This window comes from Vipera ursinii (assembly GCF_947247035.1).
Source record: "Vipera ursinii genome assembly, chromosome: 2".
Taxonomy (NCBI): domain Eukaryota; kingdom Metazoa; phylum Chordata; class Lepidosauria; order Squamata; family Viperidae; genus Vipera; species Vipera ursinii.
This window is the reverse complement of record NC_139513.1, coordinates 275,386,368-275,403,938: the sequence shown is the minus strand read 5'-3', so window position 1 is coordinate 275,403,938 and position 17,571 is coordinate 275,386,368. Positions and strand designations below refer to the sequence as shown.

Genomic DNA, 17,571 nt, shown 5'->3' with positions numbered 1-17,571 from the left:
TCCAAGTGCACCTTGTTTGGTGGTTCCTCTCCCTTGGCTCCAGATGCACAACAGATATTTAGAAGTCAAGACCATAGTATTACAGTAACAGGTCTCCTCCATCTTGATTTTGGTAGTTCTGTTGTGTAGTTAATATTGCTGCCAAAGGAACTATAATTAAGTAAAAGTGTTTCAGTCATGAAAAGGAAGGAGGCATCAGTGGGTTACAAGATCTTTTCCTGCCAATCTTTTTCTACACAGTCCTACAAATATGTGTTAGGAAATGCCATAGATTTTATCTAATAGTGCAGCCTTAATCTCAAAAGAATACTTATCCAGTTATAATTCATATTTTGTCACTTTTCTTTTCTTTCCTTTGTTATTTATTTCACTGCTTTTGTTTTTGTAATTGTTATATTTTACTGCTTTTAATATCCTTGTAATCTCCCTAGAGACTCACAGTTATCAGAACAGAATTAAGAAAAATAAGTGTTGTCCAATGGTTGTTGTTTAGTGAAAAGGAATGAACATGACTGTATGTTCTCTAGAATCTGTTGACTCTTTTCCTTTGTTTTCAGTTACAATCTGGGCAGTGGTGTTGCTTATATAATAGTGAATGGCTCTTTCAATGATGGCAGGTGGCATAAAGTTAAGGCAGTTCGGTAAGTTGTAACCCTTGATCCTTGAATAGTTCTGTTCCTCAATAAACATCACTGCGTAAATCCACTTTCAATATTCTTTTTTTTTTAAATAAAAATAAAAATACAAGCTGTATTTCCAGCATGGTGTCCATCATATTTTGCAAGGTGGTCTGAAGACTAGACATCTAAATTTTTCATACAGATGTCATGATGCTATATCATGATGAGATGTCTTTGCTTTGCGTCCTGATAACATTGGGAATCTGATTTCTCCAGTGTGTGATTGCCAGCATATGGGGCCACACAACAAAAACATAGCTACCGCTTTGTAAGCATGTAGTCTTACCCAAAGGGCTTTCTTCCCCTTCTCAAGCTCTGCTGTCGTCCTACAGTTGGCCCATCAGCAGAAGGCATCTGAAACATGTACAACCACTTATACATGTTAAAATAAGATACTTCATGATAGACTTTGAATTTGGGAACATATATTTTTTATCAATGTAAGGGATGGACAATCTGGGAAGATCACAGTTGATGATTATGGTGCCAGAACTGGAAAATCACCAGGAATGATGAGACAGTTGAATATCAATGGGGATTTATATGTTGGTAAGTCCTGCTAAATTCTTTTTTTTATTTTATTTTATTTAAAAATTATGGAGAAGTTTATTTAATATTGCATATTTTATATTTTAATATTTTAATCATGTATTTAATATGACTTATAATTTTTAAATATTTTATAACCCTAACCCTCACTGATAACCAAGAAAATAGTTTTGGTGTTATAGTGAAACAGTGTAATCTGAAGGCTGATTTTTTTTTCTTTCTTGGTTTAATATCTGTCCTGAAAAAGAAATCCCTAAAGGGCATAGACAGGATTACTTTACTGTTGAGTTATGTACCTTCCTTATTGTCAAGTACCCTGTACTTTTTAAAACACTTGAATAAGTGCCCTGTGACATTCCATATTACTAGAATGGAAAAGCCAGTTTGGCCTCATTTAAAGGTATAGTGTGTGTGTGTGGGGGGGGGGAATCACCCCTATTTTTTTAAAATTATTATTTCCCAGAGTGCCCTAGGTACCACTTTCTGATTATACTCCCAGCCCTGCAACAGCAACAAGAAGTTAAAAATTAGTCCCTTCTCTTCGGAGTCCAACAGTGGTGTTCTGGCTACAGGTCATCCTTGCGTTTGTTTCCATGTTGTGTTGACTTGATGGTTGAGACAAGAATGGAAACCACATGCAATGTTCAGTACAGCTGTGAATATGGGATGGAACCCAAGAACAACTCCCCACAACTCCCCCTTTCTGTTTCCCATATTTTCCCTAGAGCATTCAGGATTTTCTGGAAAAGGATTTGGATAGATGTTGGAGCTGAAAGAAAGTTAGGTGCAGTAGTGAAAGGCACTGGATTAAAGCAGAAGAGAGAAGGAGTTCTAGTCCTGCCTTAGGCACAGAACTAACTGATGTTTGTGGGCCAGTTAGTTTCTCCCAGCCCTGGGAAGAAGCCAGCAAGGGCAAACTATTTCCAAAATTGTTTCCAAGTTTCACTCTGAATTGTATTTTTGCCACATTGTCTTTTTCCTTCCCTGTGTGTGTTTGAAACAATGCTTGATAAAACCAAATACAGGGAAAACACTTGTCTTGGAACTGACTGCCCTTGAGGACAAGATGTTCCCTGTAACATTTTATGATGTTTTTTTACAGCATTCGCAACAGGGTGCTCCTATATTGACTGGCTTCTGTTAGGGGAAAGATTTATGATCTGCTCTTTAGGTTTTTTCTTTCCAGCCCTCTGAAAAATGGAAGCTTGTTTATCCAGAGGCAACTTCTGATCCTTTTCAGAGCTTCCCATTTATCTGGGGGACACTGAAGGGATGAAAAGTTGGGCAGAGACCATTCATGTTCTCATTGATCTCCATCCTCACTTTTAAATGCCTAGAGAAAGTGGGGCAAATTGGCAGGATGTCTAGGTCAGAAAAGAATCACTTTCAAGGTGTCTCTGTAATAGAATGAATTGTGCTTCACTTGGCTTTTGGTCTTATCATATTAAATGGAACTTGCTGCAATTTAATGAATCTGGGTGCCTCTCTGAAGGGGTTTTCAGGGCCAGAAAAAAGCCATACAGAACTTTATCAAAGTTGTCTTTTTCTCTCTTGCAGGGGGGATGAAAGAAATAGCGCTGCATACAAACAGACAGTATATGAGAGGTCTTGTAGGTTGCATTTCACACTTCACACTTTCTACAGATTTTCATATTTCACTAGTTGAAGATGCAGCTGATGGGAAGAACATTAACACTTGTGGGAGAAAGTAACAGAGAGAAATCCATCATCACACAGATGATAACATTGTGTAGCAGCAAAATGACTGATCTTGCACAGTGAAGACTTCTCCCACGAAACACCTGGAAGAGTGAATCGGAAGTGAAGTGAAAGCAAAACAAAAGGGACCGTTTGCCATTTCTCTTTTCCTTTGGATGTTGTGCTCTTTCAGTCATACCAAATGCTTTATAGGGACCATCACAATTTTTGCTACTTCAATTACAGGACAATCTCACCAAATCCTAGCACCGCTGCAAACGTCTGGTGCTTTCCTTCACATGCCTACTATATAAAACCTACAGCTCTGGCAGATCTATCTATCAGGCATGTCTGGTTCATAGATGAGTGGCATTTACCAGGGCCAATTTACCCCCTGACTAAGAAATGGCTCGGATGTGCAGGAATTTGCACTATTTTGTTTATTTGATAGTTTTCTATTTTGCCTTTCCTCAAGAGCTCAAGAAGGCACAGCCCAGGCGTCCTCCTTCCAATTTTCCCTACTCTATAAGATAGGTTGGGTTTAATAAGAGTGACAAGCCTAAGGCACCAGTAGGTCTCTGGCCATGGAGGGGTGTGAATCACCCTGGCCTTAGCCCAATACTTTCAGCATTACACCATACTGGCCCTAGTTATAGAGCCCAGGGCTTCTGAGGGTGGGAGCAACTCCTGCCATATGCTTTAGCACAGAGCAAATTTTAAGGTCTCCATTTATGTTTCCCACAGCTGGGGATTTTTTGCTCCTCAGTTCTTCTCCTTTAGAAATAGCATATGGGTTGACTTATCCATTTTAGCATGTAGAGCAATGGTAATTAAAACTTAATACTATCAACAACCATAGTTGTAAGGTAGCATGGACTAAAAGAGCTGGTCCCCAAATATATGCCTACTTCTTTGAGTGTGGTGCTAAAGTCAGAACCATCAGCTTGTCACCTACAAAGGGGTGACAGTGAAGTCCACCAGCAGAGAAGATGGAATTTATGTTCAACAGCAAGTCCACTGGGACTATGCATGAATGGAAAAATGTTCTTTGGGTCTATGTATATTGACCACAAGAAACCATGAGAAATTGCTTTCTCCCTTATTATGCAGCCCAGGCCCACAAGCTAGATGAGATTGTGCTCCGTAGTGGGTGCTATTTGCCACACAACTTTCAGAAAATTTAGACGAGTTGCTTCTAATAACAGTTTTGAAAGTATTAAAATTTGTTTGGATTTAGAACCCATTTTCAGAAAATGTTTTCTGAATTGTTTGATTTATTTTGGGAGAAACATTTTATCCTTGGCATTTATTTTCTTTTTCTTTTTTTCTTTCTTTTTTTTTTTTTGCAGTCAAAGACACTCTTACTTGTTTAACAAAATCAAACACATAGACTAGCCTTTCTACCCTTTGCTAGCCTTTGGTCACCATGATGTAAAAAAGATGTTGAGACTCTAGAAAGAGTGCAGAAAAGAGAAACAAAGATGATTAGGGGACTGGAGGCTAAAACATATGAAGAACAGCTGCAGGAATCGGGTATGTCTAGCTTAATGAAAAGAAGGACTAGGGGTGCCATGATAGTAGTGTCCAATATCTAAAGTGCTGCCATGAAGAAGAGGAGGTCAACCTATTCTCCAGCATACCTGAAGGCAGGACAAGAAACAATGGGTGAAAACTACTCAAGGAGAGAAGCAACCTAGAACTAAGGAGAAATTTCCTGACAGAACAATTAATCAATGGAACAACTTGCCTCCAGAAGTTGTGGGTGCTCCAACACTGCACAAGAAGAGATTGCACAACCATTTGTCTGAAATAGTATAGGGTTTCCTGACTGAGCAGGTAGTTTGACCAGAAGACTTCCAAGGATCCTTCCAACACTATTATTATTATTATCCCTCTCTGTGACACTCATATCATTGGGCCACCAAAAGAAAATGTGTTAATGTTTCTATTTGCAAATGAGGAGGCTCTGCTACTTCCTATTTGCATGGATAAAATTAACATTACAAAAAAAAACAACCTTGACAAGGTACACACATACCTGTCAGCCCAAACCTTCATAGAATCTTTGCAATTTTAAATGCACTCTTAAATTCTAAACAGGACAGAAGATTATAAACATAGGGCACATGCACACAACAGCATAATTAGAACAGCTACAACAATGTTATGCCAGCAGTTTATATTTACACAGCCTCAGCAACTTTTGTGTGAAGCACAACAGTGCATACACACACACTGTTGCATTACCAGTCTGCAAAATAAACTCGCCATGGACCAACTGACCATGGGAGAACTTGCTGTGGGACAAGAGTTATACTAATATCGAAAAAATAGTGGAATAGAACCATTAAAGAAAGGATGCCAAAGGAGGGACAAAGTGAAATGTAAATTTAAAAAATCAAAACATTTTTAAAAATTATTTTAAATAATTAAATTGAATTATTGAATTGTCCTGCAATGAATTGTCCTATGGCAAGTTGATCATGTGAGTTGTCCCTCAGCAAATTGGCCATGGCAAGTTGGCCATGGCGAATTGTCCCATTCAGGTGCAATGATACCTATCTACTCATATGAAGTTCTTCAGTCATTCTTAAAAAAAATATGAAGTATCTTACCAGGTAACCTGCCACACATACAACTCTAGGAAATGTCCTGTTTGGACATGTAATTGTTCACTTTTTGCTTCTCAACTGTCATTTCAACAATCCTGCGCTCCTCCTAAATTTATAACAGCAGGAACCTGACTGTTACTGCTTCTGTATTGACAAGTTTGAGGAAAGTTTGAGAAATTGTGTGCTACGAGGAGCAACCCTTTCAGAAGGCTCAAGATACTCAGATCGAAGCTGAAAAATAGATTTTTCAATATCAGATTGAAAAATAGAAAAATCTGTCTCACACTGTGAACAACATTAGACCTACTCTGAAACAAAATAATTAGAGCAGGTCAGTGGATTTCAAAGTTGATCATTTTTTAAAAATTCTGATATCAGATCCCTTATCCAGTTTCTCTGTAGGTTGGGCAAATTGTAAGGAATATTTCTGTTTTGTTCAGACTCAGAACATTCTAAACACCTTTCTTGTGGTTGAAGGTCAAAATATTTGCTATGCCCTAAGACCATAGTTATGAGGATAGTATAGTATTTTCCTTTTAATTTTTTTTAATAACGTTTCATTATAAAGTAAAAATACAGAAGACAAGAGTAGAAAACTAATGGAAAGAAAAGTGTAGAGAGAGAGAAAAAAGTGGTGAATTCTGACCTTTTTCTGTTCAATACAAAAAAAAGCAACCTCAACCTTTTGCTTTACATTTTGCAACATTTCAGACCATTTCTGTAATAATACAAATGCTAAAATCAAAGTTTCATTTTCTTCCAGTTTCAAGCAAAAAATAATAATCCAGAAGTGGTTTCAAAGTAGAAACAAAACTAGATAAATTCTTCTCTTGAATTAAAAGGACTGAAGCATTTTCATGCAGTGAGTTTATATAGATGGGATTACTGCTCCCTCAGTAAGTGTGTCTCCTGTCTTCTAGATGAAATTATATTATAAGGAAGGGACCACATTAAACTTGTGAATTGCTTATTTTGTTTGCATTAAAGAAAGCTAAGAAAGATTTTCCTTCGTTCTCTAACTGAACATTCAAAACATCAGCTTGCTACAGAAGACGAGGGAAACCAACAGAGGTAGAGAGAGTGCATCAAATATAATCAGGATGTGTGAATGGAAGTCTGCCTTTTACAAGTGACACACGTTAAAAGGATGGTGGGGTTTCAATCGAATGTTGACACCACCATATGATTCTTTGGACACCTTATAGAGGAGGAAAGTATATTCTGCAAATATGAGCTTCTTCCAGTCAGATGTTTTGATGTATGTTGAGAACATGTCATGATAACTTCATGAGTCAGAGATGATCTCACCCTGTTGTTTTAGCCATAAATTATGCTTTCACAATTTTAATGGGTGCATTTGCTGAGCCAAAATCATATGAAATATATCTTGAGATCCAAATCTCTGAAAGTTTCATATTTGCTCCTGTAGGCTTTTAAGGGAAGCTTTGATGCTTATTGACTTTTCTCATTCACTTCCTGAATACATTAGTTTTAAGCAGGCCTGCAGATGCTTCTTCATATGCTGTTCCCATATTGTCTCCAAGTAGTAAGCAGAGTAGTTGGGCTCTTGTTGAAGTCCAACTGCTTTCCAATTGGATGGACTTGCCAAAGACCCTCCCTAGAAGGGAAGTCTTTCAGGAACCCCAAATCCATCTTCACCCCAACATCTTCTAACAGACAAATTGAAAGTTGGAATAATTATACTTAAAATAATTGAGATGTTCAGGTAATGTCTTTTAAGAGGCGGCTTTCGTCTACCAAAATGCCCATCCTATAGTACAATTTAAAGAACTTTGAGAAGCTTCATGTTACTTTGAAATTCCTCCACAAACGTTTGGATAAAAGTTTCATTTTCGATACAGTTAAACACCGGACCTTTGCTTTTAGTAGCTTTTTGTCCTTCAGGTGAAAGAAGAATGTTTTTTTTAAACAAGGATTTGCTCAGTTAACCTTCCTTCGGTTTGCAGTTTCAGTTCTGGAATCTAAATTAAGTATTAATTGCATTTGTGGGTTTGTCTGTTGAGCTTTGGGTTACATCTAATTTAAAATTGCTCATAGCTAAGGTATTGGTGGCCAAATGTATTTCAGAACTAACTGCTGTTTCATATGAGACCAAATTAGGCATTTTCCATAAGGATCAGGTCATGCTTCAACCTGATCTAACCTTTATTACTAACATTAGCTCCCTTTTACACTGGAAATGTCATTATCCTCATTTTGTTTTAATCTCCCTCCTTGTAAAGAGAACTGGCATAAAGTCATTTGGATGATTTTAGGGCATGCTGTTTTAACTTTAATAGGTTTGCAGATTTTTGGCAGTCTGAAGGCTTATTCAAATTCAGAGCAGAGAAGGTATTAGGGGGCCTGAAAGACCATATAATGGAGACCTTTGGAGGCTTAGAGGGGAAAAAGAATCATCAGCTAGAGAGATTGTAACTTGAGCAGTTTTCCTGTAGGGGAGATTTGCAAGGTTCTCACTTGAGCATCCCTATGCACACATGATGAATATGCATTGGCAGCTTCCTTTAGATGGCTTCTCCAGAAAACGCTACTCTCGACGCTGCTTTATCATATCTTGGGATAGAGAGTGCCGTCTGGGGCCTCAGAAGAAAATTACTGTTTATTTCTATTCTCTTAAATCATTCAGAAGATATTTAACCAGCCTCTCATTTCCAGAATTGGCGCTGTGATGTTGGAGTTGGCAGCTAATAACAGTTAAAAAACAATAAAAAACAACATAGCATTCAGTAGCTGAGGTACAAAAAAAAAAACCTATAACAAGAAATCAGAATAACTGTCACAGAAGCTTCGCCATTCATCCAAATCCCCAAACTGAAAGGGATATTTGCTGATCTTCTGGAAGAAAATTGCAGGAAAAAAACCAGAAATTTTCAATGACTGACTTAAGAGAGTGCGAGAGCATGAGATTAGTCATACTAAAAATTGCATTCGACATAATTTAATTTAATATTTAATACAGGAAAAAGTTCATATTTTATTATAGTATTGTTCTTACAACTAATTTATTTTAATGAAAATAGTGTTATATATTATATAGAAAAACTGACTGCTATCTCTAATTTCAGTATCCATGAGTTGCAATATGTAATATTTTAGCAACCTCTCATTTATTGATTTGAGGTGATGCAAAATGTCATTTTATACCTTATAAATGTATAGGATGCTGAGGTTTTCCAGAGATTGCTTTGAATCCAGGAACTGGCACGAGGCCAAGGCTGCAGCTAATGGTAGACAGACCAGTCACATGCTGTGCAGAATATCAGAACTACAGAGGAAATAAAGTCACTGTTTTGGGTTCAGATTGTAGTAGCTCTAACAGGAGATGGGCAAATCCACTCTGCTCTTAAAGCATAGGTCCAAGACTATGGAGATAGCTTAAGGAGATTTTCATTTTTTCCATATAGACAAAAATGTATCTAGAAATGTAGGCAGTCACATGTACCTGTGAATAAGTGACTAAGCTAGTGAATATTCCTAGGATATTACTTATTCTGAGGAGAGTGCAGAAACGCAGGCAACAATTCCCATTCATTTATTTCTAGGACTATTCATTGCCTTAGCTGACATCTTCCTGCCATACAAACAGCTGTTTTGCAAAAACAGCTACAGTTAGGAATACTGCTATTAGGTCAGAGGACTTGTCAAAGGGCACTGAACATTTGCATTTAGAAATTTGGGAGTTTTTTTTTAATGCACATCAAGTATGATATGCCAGTGTGTGTATGCATTCAATGGCTAAGGCATTCCAGGAAGTGTTAGAAGAAAAGAGATATTGAGATGGAAAGCAGGGTACATACGATTATGTTACATCAAGAAAAACTAACTAATGTGAATGGGGTAACATTGAGTTTCTGTCTATTTCTGTATCTCTAACTGTCTTCTATCAAATGAATCATAGAAACTAATTGTGTGGGCATTATGTTGCAATTGAACTGACAACCACAAAAAGGTAAAATGATCTGCAAAAAAAGGGTACCGTGATGGCCAACATAAAAGGTTGATTACATAACACAGTGTCAAAAGCTGCTAAAGAATAGGGCATTCCATACTATTCAGAGGGGTCCACAGAACGTGGTTGAAAAAGAAATCAAGATGATGGCACATAAAAAAAGAAGCAGAACTTCAAATTTCACCATTGCAGCCTCATTTTGATTTATTTTTTTTACCACTATCCTGTGGACACTCCTGATAGTATTCCAAGAGAGGATATTTACACAGAAATATATTTTGGGGGTCCCTTACCTTCCAATGTAAATATTCACAGCATAACTTTTCCCCCAATTGTACTCTTTGCTGAAGAGGACAATCTTCCTATTCTTAAAAAGAAAATACCTTTTTTTTTCAGAACAAGCAATGAAAAATCAACCATCACATTTTATAGCACTACTTTTATACTTGTATATTTTTATATAGCAACAGTTGTGGCATTGATCAGCTAGATAATTTTGCAAACTGATGTAAGACACAATTTAGCATGTTTTATCTGTTCCCCAAAATACTTGAGAGGGGAGGATGCTATAGGGGAACCACAGATTTTGTATTTTCTATAATTTCAGAAAGTGTGAAATGTAACTTGTCTTACAATTTGTTTTGAAGATTTTAGGGTATACATAAAGAGCTGGAAATATACATTTAATGATATTTTCTTGGCTTGGAAAGTATTTAAACATCTTAAACTGTGTTCTGTGACATGCTGTGTTATCCTCATTCTCTTTGTAAGCCTAAGTACATCAAAAAAAGATCTCCTGGATCAGCTGCAGGTCCAAGTGGTCTACCATTTCTTCTCCCTCAGTGGCTAATGTGATGCATTTGGGAAGTTCAGAAATCTGAGCTGAAAGGAAAGACCTCTGACATCTCTGCAGTATTTCAGTTATGATTCAAGAGGCAGTAAACAGCCATCAACATTAGCAGCAATTGAGTGCCGGGTCATCTAGGAATCTGTCCAGATTCCTTTTAAAACCATCCAGATTGTCTGACATAACCAAAGTTCTAATAGTGAATCACCTGTGATGTGAAAATGTTCTGCATGGTTGGTCGTCCGGAGTCTCTGTGTTTACTTTTCATGGATGACCTTCTGCTAACTGCTTGATATATGTTGGCGGATGGGGTGGAATTGGCATCTACATTATACCACACACCGTTTATATACTCCTAGGACATTTTTATTTTATCTTCCTATAATTTTTTTGGCCTATTTTCTTCTTGTGTAAGTAGAAAATGTCTTTTTAAGAAGATGCAACCAGAACTACACACAACAGGATGGTCTCAACATGCATTTGTAGAACACTACCATGTTTCTTCAAAAGTTACACCCAGCTGGATGCCATGTGGTGCATTGCACCATTGCTACTGCTTGTGACAGGATACTGCATGGTGCTTTGGGCTGTTTCCGCTGTTCACATGCTTCGGGCTGCTTCCGCTGCTTGTGCAGCGCTTTGAACCACTTTCTCTGCTTGCACACTTCAGGCTACTTCTGTTGCTTGTGCTCTTTGGGCCACTGCTTGCGCACTTTGGGCTGCTTCTGTTGCTCATAGCAGGAGACTGCAGCAGAAATGGCCCAAAGAGCCACGTAGCATCCTGTTGTGAGCAGCAGAAATGACGTAAAGCACCATGCGGTAGCCTGCCGGAAGGAGCAGAAATGCCACAAACCACCATGCAGCCTCCTGCCATGAGTAGCAGTAACGGTGCAATGTGCAACATGGTATCCAGCCACAAATGGTGGCAAGCGGCCTCAGACGTCAAGCAGCAGCGTGACAGGTATCAGAGTGTGGGAGGTCTGGCTGTGGTGGTCCTAAGGTAAGAAGTTCTCTGAAATTAAGACCTAGTGCCTCTTTTGGAAGCAAAAAAAATATAAGACTGGGTCTTAATTTCAGGAAAATACGGTATTATTTTCCCATTCTATTTTCAATTTCATTCCAACTGCAAAACATGTAATTTTTGTCCTTTACAGTAGCTGCATTCTGGATTGACATTTTCATCTGGCTGTCTACAGTATCGATTTTAAGTCATTGTCTACTCAGATCCCATTAATGTATAGGTACCAGTCTTGGGAGGCAGTCCAGACAAGAAGCATGCCCATGAATACTAGCTCTACTTTACTGTAAGGTTACATTAACAGAATCTTGCAGGCCTGATAGTAGATCACTCCCCCTTCCTCTTTACAGTCCAAGAAAATAGGGATTGTCCCTTCTAGTTGTGGAATTCTGGGAGTCGAAGTCCACAAATCTTAAGGTTGCTAAGATTGAGAAACACTGACTGATTTACTCTGTTTGTTGAGGGCTCTGTCAAAGGACTTTTTTAAAAATCTAAGGATAAAATCTCTGTTGGGTTACTCTTGTTTATATGGTTGACACTCAAAGGAAAGTCTAAAAGGTTATTTTCATTAAGCTTTTCATTGTTAGGAAATGTGTTCTTTTAAAAATCAAATTAAACTTTTGAAAGGGGAGTATCTAGTCAGATGAAAGCATGCAGAAATACCCCCCCCCAAAGTCCTATGAGGCTCTCCGCAATTTACAGAAAGAAGCCGCCATTAAAATATTTTTTATTAACTTAGAAAAATAAAATAATCAAAATTGGAGCATGATGCCTCAGACACCTTCCAGAAGAGCCATTTTTCAGTTGTTTCTGGAAAGAAGTTAAGGCAGGAGTTCACCATCTGTTGAAAAATACAGTATTGTGATTAGTCAGTTTGATTTTGAAATAAAATTTAGGCACTATTAGGTTTAAGTTCAATGGTCTCTGATTAGCTGCTCCAGGAGTCTAATAATTTAGGACAGAGGTCCCCAACCTTTTGGGTAACAGAGACCAGTTACATGGAGAGAGGTTTTTCCGTGGACCAGAGGTTTTGTGTGCTGCCTGCATCCTGTGGATGGGGTTTTCCTTGTTTGTGTGGACCAGTTGCTGGCATGCCATGGCCTGGTACTGGTCCACAGACTGGGGGTTGGGGACTTCTCATTTAGGATATATAGAAAGTCTTATTGCCATATATCCTCATTTAGGATATATGGCAATAAGACTAAGGTCTTATTGCTATGTTTTCCCCTGAGCCTGATTGAAATTGTCCATTGCTATTAGAATATTTATTTTCCATATGCTTCTGTAAGTTAGTGTTCCATTTGTAAGTCAGCTTTAATTTCTTGATTGGGGTTGGGAGGGCACAGTATGACCACAAAAGTAATTTGGAGAAATTAACATGGCTACCCCTAGAGATTCAGTGGAATAGTTTGCTCCATTTATGAAGCTAAAATGGCAAATCTATGAAGTATTCCCATCCTGTTATTTCATTTCAAAAGAACATGGCATTCCCAAAGAAATCCTTGTGCATATCACCCTCTGATTTTCTGGGCCTTATACCTTCACCCCTGGAATCTTGTTTCTTGACTGGCTTCTCATTTGTTAGATTATGTTCAAGCAGAGGCTGTTCTTTGAACAGAGCTGGCTGTTTCAAAACATGATCCCATACTAATACTCTAATCCCCTTCTCTTAGCACTATTGTCTCAATCCACAGATTAATACTACTCAGTTCTATCTAATTGGTATGCTACTGGCATTTCTTTGAGAAAGCTACCTGGTGTGACATCCTCCTACAATGGGATTTAATCCTCCTTGACTGCTAAGGTATTATGATTGGAGTAGATGCAATTGTTTCATTCTTGGAGGCCTCTTTTCTAACATTTTTTTACTTTCTCAGCTTCTCCAATTCAGCCTTGAATGAACTTGCTTCTTGAAAACCATGAACTCAATGAACAAATCATAGACCCACGACTTCTATCTTGCAGGGAGATAAATATACATAGAATGTTTGGTGCAATAGACTGAATAATAACCCCTAAAACTCTCCAACTATATATCTAGTTTACTAGTTTTTATTTAGATATGGAATTTTGTAAAGTAGTGGGGGAGAAAAATTCAAATGTCCTGGCTTTTTTGCCATCCTGACAATCTTGCAAGGGTGCTTAAATTACATGTCTATTTCGCTGCAATTTATAAAGAGGTCTTGAAGAAATTTCAAACACCAAAGAAATCATTGTTTCGGCTTCACTGATTTGAACTATACATTTGGCCAGTTCTTAGAAATCATGATGAGATTTTTGGTCCCATGGATCAATAGTAGGATAGAAAACATAAGAATCAACTTGTCCAGTGGTCCATCTTTTCCAACAAAAATAAATAAATATTTTGAAGAATACAAAGTGTTTGGTGATTCTTGGCTCCTTTAACCCCATGGAAAAAGCTTTGTACACTCAAAGGGGTGTGGGAATCTTCACTGAGACTACTGTTCCTTTGTAGTCTTTCTTGAAAAGTGACTTGACAATGAAGCCTCATATGGTCCATTTAGAAGTGTAGGGAACATTCAGGAGATTTTTTGCTCTTTAAAAATAAAAACACAGAGATGAACCCAAACATTTTCAGAAGTACTCTCCCTCAAACCAGAATTTTGTGGAGCTCTTGATGCTCTCTGATGTGACCTGATGATGTTACCTAGTTTTGGCGGTGGGGGAATTCTCAGCTAGGCAGGAAGGAGGGTACAAGCAGGGAACTAACCTTGAGTCCTTGCGCAATCAAAGAGGTATAATTCTGAGCCCTGCTAAGTTCCATAAAATATTATCTGGTTGTTATCTGGGAAGGCAAGTAATCTGGGAAGATTCTTGTAATATAGGTAGAACCCAATAAAGTTGCTGCCTGGATCTTTCACAAGTGGATCTAGTTGCTTGTGTCTATCTTTGGGTAATGAAATATCTGCAAGCAAACCACCAAGCTTGGGTAGCTGCAAGAACTCCACACTTCAACCCTGAACTACAGATATTTTCTAATGAAACCAATTTTTACTGACTGTTTAAATATCCAGGCATAAAACTGGCAGAACATGGTGAAAATCATCTTAATGTAGCATCTGTTCGTAAATTGGTTATGCATTGAAGACTATTTCCCTTATTCTGCACCAAGTACTTTAAATTCTTAAATGTACTTTTTGTTCAATCCCACATAACAATCCCACATAATTTTAAGAGTCCTTCAAATTGTGTGCTTTTAGAAAAGAAGCTATACAATTTCTGAACTTCTGCAACTGTCACAAATGCAAAATCAATCATGAAGCTCAAATCTTGCCTAGGCATGCAATTGTAGCCTTCATATACACTTCCCTTGGAAGTAGCTCCATGCATAAAAATTAACCTACATTTTCCCACCAATTTTTATTCAGTTAAAAAGAAAATGAATGGGCCCTTGAAGTTTATTCAAGAAAGAGAAGTAAATAAACAGGTTAAGTAAGGGACTTTATGCCTGAGATGGCCAAGACTTGAGAGTGAACATTGCATAACACTGGGATATCCAGCTCCCCACACTTCCATCTATGTTTTTTGAAGAGAAGTCCTGGATACCAGGATTGCTTCACTTTCACGACACACACAGCAACACATCTCCCACAAGTGCCTTACAAAACAACCATCGCCATCCTAAAAGTTAAATAGATGCTACCTTGGGTGACCTCATTGCCTTGATCAGCTCTTATAAGAGTGGTTCTGGCTTTGTGTAAGGTGATGCCTTATTTTTATTTATTTTATTTTAATTCCATTTATATCCCGCCCTTCTCCGAAGACTCAGGGCGGCTTACAAGCTTAGCAGTAAGGAAGCATTTCTGAAGATGGCCATCACCAATGGTGATCATAATGGCTTTGTAGTCATGGCCAGCAAAATTTTTACTTTGTTTGGATTAGAGCTAGTTTTCAATTACTTGGAGAAGAAACAGGCTACAACAGGGGCGTCAAACTCAATTTCATTGAGGGCCGCATCAGCATTGCAGTTGCCCTCAGGAGGCTGGGTGGGTGTGGCCTGGGTGGGCGTGGCTAGAGTGCGTATGGCCTACTGGGTGGGCGTGGCCAGCTCTACATCGTTGGCATCAAGGGTGCCTATGGGGGCCTGGGCAGGAGTGGGACAGATCTGAGGGTCTCTGGCAGGAGGAGGGTCTCTGGGCCAGGGCCAAGGCAGTGGGGGCCGTTCCCTCACTGTTTCCAGGATGGCTTTGCGGGCCACATGAAACCACTTCGCGGGCCGGATCTGGCCCCCGGGCCTTGTGTTTGACATGTCTGGGCTACAACTAGAAAGCAATTAGTGCCACAACAAGGTTACTGAAAGCCTGGTATCCCACATTATGCTTTTATTGAGTAAGAACTGCAAGATTACAGAGGCAGAAACAAAAACAAATCAAATGGATAAGAAAAAAAATTCCACACTTTTAAAGGGTAAGAAAATACATTTATTAAACTTCATGACAGTATTTCTGGCCAATATTCTTAATACATGCATATTATAGGGATAAGAACTGTCTGGCTATATGGTAGCGTATTAGCTTCATACTCATTCCAAATTTAGTGCATTAGTGCTATATTACTTGTATAGTTTAATGTTCCCTCCTCTTTTCCTCCTTGTTTATCCTTAAAGTTATCACTCACTGCTTGGATAGCTTCACCAGCAATCATATAGCTGTTGTTTTGCTCATAATGATGTCTACACAACACTGGCCTCAGTCCATTGAATATGTTGCATACATCTACTCAAGAGAGTTTAGCACAGCAAACACAGGAAATGGGGAAGTCCTATCAACCCCCTTTGTTTTTAAGATGCATTGCTTTAATACGGAGTTGGATGCAACTCATATTCATGTATTTAAGCTTGTCTTAAAGACTTAACAGGAATTTTCCTAAACTGCAAACTGACCGTGTCTTTTGGTACAGCAATAAACCATTAATCTGTGAGTGAACAAGGTGAAATGGAAATGAATTTCAGAAAGGCAGTTTTGCCAGTTAAATATGTACAGTAGAATAAGAAGAGTAGAATGGTTTACATACATTTTAAGGTTTGCTTAAGATACCTGAGCTGTCTGGCATCAGAGGGCCAGAATCAGTAGCCCATTTTCTACAGACTAGAAGCGAAAAGAAATAAAACTGCTGGGGGAGGAAAATACAAAAACATTAAGCAACATTGAGTCTTCCAGTTGATTCAATATTACAATGGTTATTTAATATTTCAATAAGCACTGAGATTACCTTCACATTTATTATGTATTATATGTTTAATATGCTGCAAGATTTTGAATAAAAACATTCAGAATTTATTGAGCTATAAAACAGTTATATATTATACAAGCATTATTTCTTTATCTACAATTAACTTCTGAAGAATGTTCCCCAACCCCACCCCACATTTTAGCACTCACCCAATATAGTTCCCCCTCTACATGTCCTTCCTGTCTCTGTTTTATCTCACTGCAGGAGATTTCACATTCACAACGAAGGCCCTGAATGAAGACCATATGACTTCATGGAAAAGTGGCAAGAAATAACAAAATCTACGAATGCTACCATAAACAATCCATTCACCCGGACACCAAAACTGGTACCAGGTGGTAGTTTGCAAACATTCAACCAACCATTCCACAATGACAGATCTGCTGACCAACAAAATCCTTCTGATCTGGAAGAGAAGCGTGTACCATTTTGTAGCGGCTCACTCAGTTCATAGAAAGCACAGAACTGTTCAACATCACCTCTGTGAACAGGGAGTTCGTTCTAACTGATCACATGATGCTTTTTTGCACGTGAACAACACGTGCTGTTCATTTAACTAAGATTTCATAATTCTAAAGCTGCTGTTGTAAATGCTCCAGGAAACTTTTTTTAAACCTCTACATCTGAACATGCCAATGATTTGGAGTCCAGTTAACTTGAAGCCTCAGTTCAAATACAGAGCATAGAAACACAAAAGATTCCATGGGGAATAGTTTATTGAACTCCATGGGCGCAGCCAGAATCATCAAGAGTTCATGATCATGAAGGGCTTGAAGCAAAATATCTATCAACATCCCTCAAGCCTTACTGAGATAAAGAATAATTTTGAGAAAGACCAAAACTTTCAAAAAGCCACTTTCTAATAGAAGTCAGGTGCCTCTTTGTCTGTTTCTATTTTCTTTTGCAAGAAAAATCTGTGAGCAAACAGCTTGCAAACGTATTTG

General features: G+C 38.2%; 1 protein-coding gene across 2 annotated transcripts in view; it reads left to right on the top strand.

Moving 5' to 3' along the window:
- EGFLAM (EGF like, fibronectin type III and laminin G domains) overlaps positions 1-4,431 on the top strand; it is a 97,531-nt gene extending 93,100 nt beyond the window's left edge. For both annotated transcript variants that reach the window (XM_083351025.1, XM_083351026.1), the window contains 3 exons: positions 558-641; positions 1,126-1,229; positions 2,787-4,431. In XM_083351025.1, coding sequence (XP_083207151.1) covers positions 558-641; positions 1,126-1,229; positions 2,787-2,941 — 343 coding nt within the window. In that variant the 3' untranslated portion in view covers positions 2,942-4,431. The remainder of the gene's footprint in view (positions 1-557; positions 642-1,125; positions 1,230-2,786) is intronic.
- The last annotated feature ends 13,140 nt before the right edge of the window (positions 4,432-17,571 follow it).